Here is an 8,086-nt window from a genome sequence, read left to right as displayed (position 1 = left end):
TGAGTAAATGTAAGGATAAGCAAGATAAAGGGGTTGAAAAAAGGTGTTACACTTTTGTTCAACCCCTTTTATTCTTCATATCATTTCTATTCTGTGTAAGTCAGACCTGCTTGTATGTAAGCATATATACATCTTTTGCATTTAATGTATTAAATATTCTTTGTATATCGACCTGCCTAACTTACTTATCCTTACAGTTACTCCTCTACTCGCTCAAGTTTAAACCTTTTGAGCACTACTAAGTGTATTCTATACGGAGAGTATCTCATTCTCATCTATGAACTATTGTTGACCTTAGAGATGCTTTGAACTGAATATATCTAAGTCGATGTCTTTAAAACATAAGTTGTGGGGAAGGAGACGGCAGAGAATTCAGGATTTCTTGAAGAAGGATGTGGAGGAGTGGTCGATAATAGCAGATTCAACCTTGAATATACTAATTGTTGTTGTATTTCGTCGTTGATGAACAATTTCTCCTTTCAGATGTACGTGTGTTCATAACACCCTCGGTTCATTAGAATAAGGGCACTTTGGGGCACCTGGTGTTTCGACATCCTTGTGTCTCTTCAGTCAAAGCCAACCTAGACTAATAGACGTAACAAATGTTCAAGGCTCTTGTTTATAACTTTAGCAATCATTCACGTTTGAATCTGCCCGAAACATATTAAGAATGAATATGCAAAGCACTGTTTAATTCTCACTGTTCACTGTGCACTTGTTTTATTATTATTAGTGTAAAAATATCAGCATGTATCAGTAAATGATTTATTTACTGAAGTTATAAACAAGAGCCACAAACTCTTGTTAGATTCTTTAACCCGAAGTAGCTTTGGCAGAGGAGATTCACTGGATCTCTTTACGCTAATGAATGTGTTATGGACACATATTCATCTCAAAGGAGATGTTCTACAGTGACGGGGCGAACGTAGATAACCGACGCGAAGGTATATAGAACCCACGCCAAAAAGTTGTACTTTATTTTTCTAAAATATCATGAAAAAATATTTGTAAAATTTTATATAATTATGAATTTAAACCTTGTTATTAAAACAAATGGTTGATAACTATATATTCTTTCACCTCTGCCACTATCTGGCATATACAGGTGCTTACACTTATCAAGTATTACCTCTAAACTTACAGTACCTACGTGATATATATAGAGACACTGCTTTTGGTATGCACTGGAATAAAATTATATCCTATATTTTGGAATTTGACTTCATTAAATCCTTGAATTTCTAACTTCATGCTACATCTTCCCCATGTTCCTTATTTATTCACTTCTGCAAGTCCTCTTACAAAGATTCTGCTTTATGTTTTAACAACAAGTCTTAACTTAAAAGAATAGAAGTCTCAATGTCTTACTGAAAACATCAATACACACGTTTTGATCGCTATCTTACTAAATTTTGTTGGCCAACCTTTTATTGCATTATTAGTTAGAGCTCTCTATATCAGTGTTTGTTTGTTTTTTCTTTTTCTCCATCTACATTTCAACATTTCAGTTAGGTACTGTTTTGGATGTGCTCGTTTTCTGCCGCGCGTAGGGTGTTCACATACATACATTCCGTTTAGGTAATCTGCATAATCCTGAAATCGTTGACATCATTATCCTTTTCATTATCCAGCCGATCCCACAATATTTAAAAAGAATTAATGTGTCAGTGGGATAAAAACAGACAACTGCATTGTCTTCTTCGTTAAATTAGATGAGGAATTCAACCTCTAACATAACTGATGATAGAAGACCTTCTATATTTGGAATTTGAAATGTTCTTGCTGTTCCTTTGGGATTTTGTAAAATGGCAAAGCAATTATCTTCTCATTTATGCTGCATGGAGACGTATACAAGCTTTCGAAGATGATAAAACATTTCTGAGACTACTTGACAGGTTGCGTAAATATACCAGATACATGACGAAAGAGGTAACGGAAATTGTTGTTAATAGTAAATATAATGAAACTGTTTTTGGTGTCTTGTGTTAATGTTTTGTAAAGGAAAGCGAGGACTTGATACTATTATGGGTATGAAAACTTTTGCCACAACCGTTTTGGGGCTGTTTATTTCGCATCGTTGATCCGACGCTGTCTTATTTAGTATGAGACGTCTTAATCTTTTGTCTTTCTTTCTTTCTTTCTTTCTTCCCCCTCTCTCTCTTTTCCTCTTTTTTTTCTCTATATGTACATTTCTGCGCAAGTGTGTGTGCTTACCTCCGACTCCACATTGTACTGTCGTCATAGCAAGCTGAATGTCCAGCCAACTATGCCAATTTGTCTCATTCTGTACTATTTTCTCATAAAATGAAACTACAAATCTGTCATGTTTTGGGAGATTACTCTGCCACATTAAAATCTGACTCCCATTTATCAAACGCCGAAGTGATTGGGGTTCGAGTAATGCTGATATTGCTGAGTCATGTATATATTCAGAAGGTCCTCTCATATGAGTGTAACAGGTTGTGTCGCTGTCAGTTCAACAACTTCGAATTTGAACTTTAATATAAGGCTAAAGTACTGCAGCTTCTTAATATTCCTTGATTATTTCCAGTTCACAGTCTTACTGAAGCTACTCAACCAGTACATATTTTCCTTTCATAGTATTTTCAGTAAAATTTATTCTTACTTCTATCTACTGTGTTATCGTAAAGTAGCTGATCTTTGTTTCATTGTAAGATTATAAATTTGGATTGTGTTGTGAATAGGAAAAAATATTTACTTATGAAATATTACAATAAATGCCAAGAATTCAAACCCTCAGCGCTTTCTATTTATTAACTTTAGCTTTTATTTTAAGTTTTTTGGATTACACTACTGACAATTGTTTCAAATATGTAGTTATGTTGCTTAGTTGACCGTGACTTAGTTATACTATCGTCTAATTGGCCGTCGGGCAGTCAAGCTATCTTTTAGTTAGCTGTTCCGCAGTTGTTTGGTTTCAGTTGAACCTAATTCTCACTCGGCTGTCACCCAAATTTCTATCACTGAATCGGGAAACTTGAACTTGATAAAAACAAGCACATACACACGCGCGCGCATCATTATGTATATTTCTCTGAGTTACTATGCATATCTCTCTTAGCTAATCAACTTTCAACTAATTATATTGAACGTTGTCTATCTAGGTAAATCATTTACGAAAATGTTGTCAATCGATCAAATTACACAACGTATAAAAAAAAAATAATACAATAAAAGAAAGGGAAAATTGAAATTGCGATGCTATTTTAACGTGACAAATCTGGTGTGTAGAGAATAGTCACACACAAACTAGTGACACATTGTATTTTGTAGTTTCCTTTCTAACAAGGTTTCAATGCGATGAATTTTAAAGGATATAAAGGATCGGTTTACTGTGGAAATGAGATAAAAGAAAACAAGTGGAATAATAATCTGCTTAATTAGAACTGTTCTGGGTTAAACAACAGTAACCAGTTCACACTACATGACTCAAGAGTCAGAGGAAAACTATGCGAGTTAATTACCCATTAACACTGGTGTTTCAATGTTAACATTGGTGCCATAATTTCTTGTTTTCGCATCTATCACATTAAACTGTTTCACTAATTGCAGGAATGTTAGAATTAGTCAAGCACGAATTAAAAGCTTCAGAGTATTTTTTTAGTTGTGTGTGTGTGTGTGTGTGTGTGTGTGTGTGTGTGTGTGTGTGTGTGTGTTATTTCTGTATATCTTCATGTTTTTTTTTCTTTTGTGGGCGAATTAATGTGCCAGTAATTTTGAAGTTATAGCATCCGCGCCTTCCGTATGCTAACAAGATAAAGAAAGGTTATTTTGTTGTCAATAAAAGAAATGGCTAACGTTTTGTTCAAAAGGTTTCTTTGGATGAAACGTTGAATATTTTATCCTAACGGCAACCTAATGTGTCTACGTTTCGATGTAGTTACTTGATTTGCTAGACATAGCAACCAAATCTTCTTCAATACACGCCAGCAATCTAAAAAAGAAAAAGTGAATCATACAATGAGTACTGTAGTATTTCATACATTATGTTTGAAAAATGAAATACGGGATGATCTTCACTGATTTATAAACCTGCTCGATTAGGTCTACACTAGTACAACGTAGTTTATTCGAATTTTAATAATTAATTAACCAAATCAGGTAATTATTTTATTGGGTTATGTAAAATATTCCAATCAAATTATATCTATTTCTTAATGTATTTGGTGTTTCAGGAAAATGAAGAGATTGGCACCAAGGAAGCCATGTACATCATTGGTGAAAAGCATGGTTTTTCCAAAGAAAGAACACGAGGTGAGTTATTAACAGAGAAAGGGAGACATTGATATTCTGTCAAATATCCTGCCGAGACAAAATTATGAAAAAAATACCCCCTTAAATATTGTACCAATGGCTTGTAGCTCTAACTCGCCTTGGGTTGAGTATCAATTTTATCAATCTAGTCTTGGGAAACATTCAAAAATTATGGGTGCACTCCTTTTTCTCTTGATGAAAAAAGTGGGATTTTTTTAAAAAGAAAGCAGTGGAAAAGTGCAATAAAGTTTATGTCTTTTTGGAAGAAGTTTAGCATAAAGAATGCATTGAAAAATATTAATGATACAAGGTGTGAGATTACAATGACATATGAAAGCTGTAAGAAAAATATAATATGTTACCGCGTAAATAAGAGCAGCAACGAATATATGGTACGGATAATGGACAAGATGGAACAGACTAAACTAAGACGCAAACGAAATAATTCTCCGGCGAAGATCTCGATGCTACATTTAGGATCTTTAAGAATCAAAGCAGATAATAATGATTGCAGACCCGAATGTAGATAGGACAATGTAAGTCAAAAGAGAATTAAAATTGCAGTTTGACTGTGCAATGAAGGTAGACAAACCAAGACAATCATTCTTTTTACAATATCAAGAGAACAAAAAAAAATTTTTGCACATACCAGTCAAAATGTGACAAATCGATGTCAACTGAAAAAAGGAAAGAATTTTACTTCCTTTACAGAAAATTTTGATTGCATCAATTACAGAAGGAGACCCAAATCACTGAGCATGATAGAGTGTCTACATAGATGCCCGCATTTTCAGTGCTTCGAAATCCAACATCGCAACTGAGCATTGCCCATAAGCAAGGTGTTGACCCTTCGCATGTTTCGTCACTCAGTTCACACAGGCTACTTGCAGAAGCATTCTATAGTAAATAATTTAGCTTGAAGTACTGAGTTTAATGAGGTTCGAAAATACTAGCTGTAACGCCATTGCAATCATGTCCTACATATTCACCTCTAAAAACCTTGTAAATTATTTACACTCCATGTCTTCTGCTTTAGGTGATGTTGCTAGAGGGTACTAACCATATACTTTTCCAGTGCTATTGTCTTACGTAATGCGCATTATCCACCCATCCTTATCATTAGGGCCGAAAGATGGCAAGTACCAGAGAATAAGCTGTATAGCCTTTGAGATGAGTGACTCATATAGATGTATAGCTAAGAAGTTCTATATTTTCGTTGGTTCGAAAAGAGACTAACTTCTGTGGATAGTTCATTTACAGAATCACAAGGATTGTTTTATTTGGGTCAAAGGATTAGTGGGAATGTTTTACAAAAGTTAGAGAGCGCAACTCGTCTTCAAGATTTCTAAATAAATAAATAAAGCTCAAACATGTAAAAAAGTATAAAATCTTGTGCTTCTACTCAAAATATTTAGTAATTATAGGATCACATATTTACATTTATATGAAAAGACAAGCAATAGCTTTTTACCTTATATATATATACACGCACACGCATGTATATATATGTGTGTGTGTGTGTGTGTGTGTATACTTACTTATACACACACTGACACCACACACGCACATATATGTATATTATATGTATGTTACACCAAGTGTAAAACATTAAAAGAAAATGCAGCTTTAGACAGGAAAAGGATGGATATGTAATCATCATAGCAGGCTGAGTTATGAACATAGGCAATGACCAACGTTTATTAACATAAGTGGGCTCAGGTTACAAAACAGTCTTGCCGTTTTGTCTTTTGAGCAAAAACAAAAGGCGCTTTTGTAGCCTATTCGTACAAGGTTAGAATTTCAACTAGTTTGTTTAAGATAAGAGATAATAATTTGCTAAAAATATGTGTGCACTTACATAAATGATTAACCACCCCCACACTAAATTTATAAGTTTCGATAGGGATAATGGCAGTAAATATAGAGTGTCAGAGTTGAAGTCCAACCAGCGCCGTATTTGCTTTTTTATCCCTGTAGAGACGATAAAATAAGCACCATTTATATAATCGTGTCAATGTAATCAAATATACATTACCACAAAATTTATAACCCTGCGTTAATATAAGAAATCAATGAAATCAATATTTAATTACGCCCCTTTGTGTTTTGAGTAAAATCTTGCTAAGGTAGACTTAGCTTTTCGTTCCTTTCTGAACTGTGTTTGATAAAATAAGTAACAATACTTAAAATAGTAAATCAAGACGTTTAGAACATAAATCAAGACGTTTAGAACAGAGTGGTGACATGTAGCAGAGATGACCCGGAAGTTGTTCCTCTTCGATATCTATCGCAAACAGCAGTAGCTTTCTTCAACCGAATACACGTCGTTGATTGGTTGAAATTACCCAAATACGACAAATTTAACACGAAATAACTTTTAAAATACCAAATTTTGTCAAAAATATTCCAAGTAAACTGTGTTCTGCTTGAGACATTCCACTAGTATACGAAGTTTCAAACTATTTAGCTTTAAAAATTAGTAAAAAAATCTGTGAGCCAAACTGAACTTTTCATCACTTTTCAGCCACTTTCCCCACTTCTTTCTCTCTCTCCTCTAAACTATAACAAATGTAACTGAAAGATGTAACTAAGTCACTACAAACCCACTCGTTGTTGATTTGGAATCATACCTATTGTCTTGATAAAAATTCCATTTTGAACACAACATAGCTTCATTACACAAATATTATTGTAATTGTCATGTCCGGTTCCATCCACATGAACGCTTGTGTATTTTCTGTGGTCGAATAATTTTACCGATAAACATGGGAAAGAAAATAAAAAAAAGTAATCACCGACCAAAGTTACTTTCCGACTCTATAATAGATCCTAGGTCAATGTTCTGATATCCCATATGATAAATAGGTGTTCACTCATGTAACTATTATTTCTCGTGCAAATAGATTCACAGACATTAATTTCTGACAATTGCACAAAACCCGAAATTCTGTAGAATGTTTGTAGTCAAAATAAGAGACTCCAGTATTTGATTAATGCTTATTATCTATGGAACAGTTACAGAGTCATTAATATACTTGATGCAAGGATTCGAGAATATTCACTGAAATTGCACACTCTGGGGAGACAAGCTATATAAATAGTACTTTGAAGTGGGTTTAAGTCTGACCTTTGTCAATATAATGACAACTCCGGGCATGTTTCTGTTGAATTAGAGCTCTTCAGTCAAACATAATCTAACCGTTATCACCAGACCTTAGAATACTACAGAAGCTTATAAGATTTTTGAGAATGAATATTACTACGCCCCACCACCGTTCATTATTTTTTAGTTACAACGCCAAACTCTGTTCATTCACATGTCCTAAGATTTCATAATAACGACTAAGCTATGCTTCATTTATGAGTTCTAACACGTTAACACGTCCAGTATTGTCCCCGTGCCGCTGATGAGCACATTCATTTTCAATTACTCTTGATTAGTTCTAATTAGGAATGTACTTTTAATTAAAACGTCTTGATTTACTATTTTAGGTATTGTTACTTATTTTATCAAACACAGTTCAGAAAGGAACGAAAAGCTAAGTCTACCTTAGCAAGATTTTACTCAGAACACAAAGGGGCGTAATTAAATATTGATTTCATTGATTTCTTATATTAACGCAGGGTTATAAATTTTGTGGTAATGTATATTTGATTACATTAACACGATTATATAAATGGTGCTTATTTTATCGTCTCTACAGGGATAAAAAAGCAAATACGGCGCTGGTTGGACTTCAACTCTGACACTCTATATTTACTGCCATTATCCCTATCGAAACTTATAAATTTAGTGTGGGGGTGGTTAATC

At 34.0% G+C, this 8,086-nt stretch overlaps 1 protein-coding gene across 1 annotated transcript in view; it reads left to right on the top strand.

Annotated features, from left to right (window-relative positions):
• LOC106874943 (neo-calmodulin) overlaps nucleotides 1–8,086 on the top strand; it is a 41,352-nt gene that overhangs the window by 22,165 nt on the left and 11,101 nt on the right. The window contains exon 3 of the mRNA XM_052969707.1: nucleotides 4,197–4,275. Within this exon, the coding sequence (XP_052825667.1) occupies nucleotides 4,197–4,275 (79 nt within the window). The remainder of the gene's footprint in view (nucleotides 1–4,196; nucleotides 4,276–8,086) is intronic.

The sequence above is a fragment of the Octopus bimaculoides genome, chromosome 1, assembly GCF_001194135.2.
Source record: "Octopus bimaculoides isolate UCB-OBI-ISO-001 chromosome 1, ASM119413v2, whole genome shotgun sequence".
NCBI classification, from domain to species: Eukaryota; Metazoa; Mollusca; class Cephalopoda; order Octopoda; family Octopodidae; genus Octopus; species Octopus bimaculoides.
The sequence above is the reverse complement of the archived record's forward strand: the minus strand, read 5'-3'. Positions and strand labels throughout refer to the sequence as shown.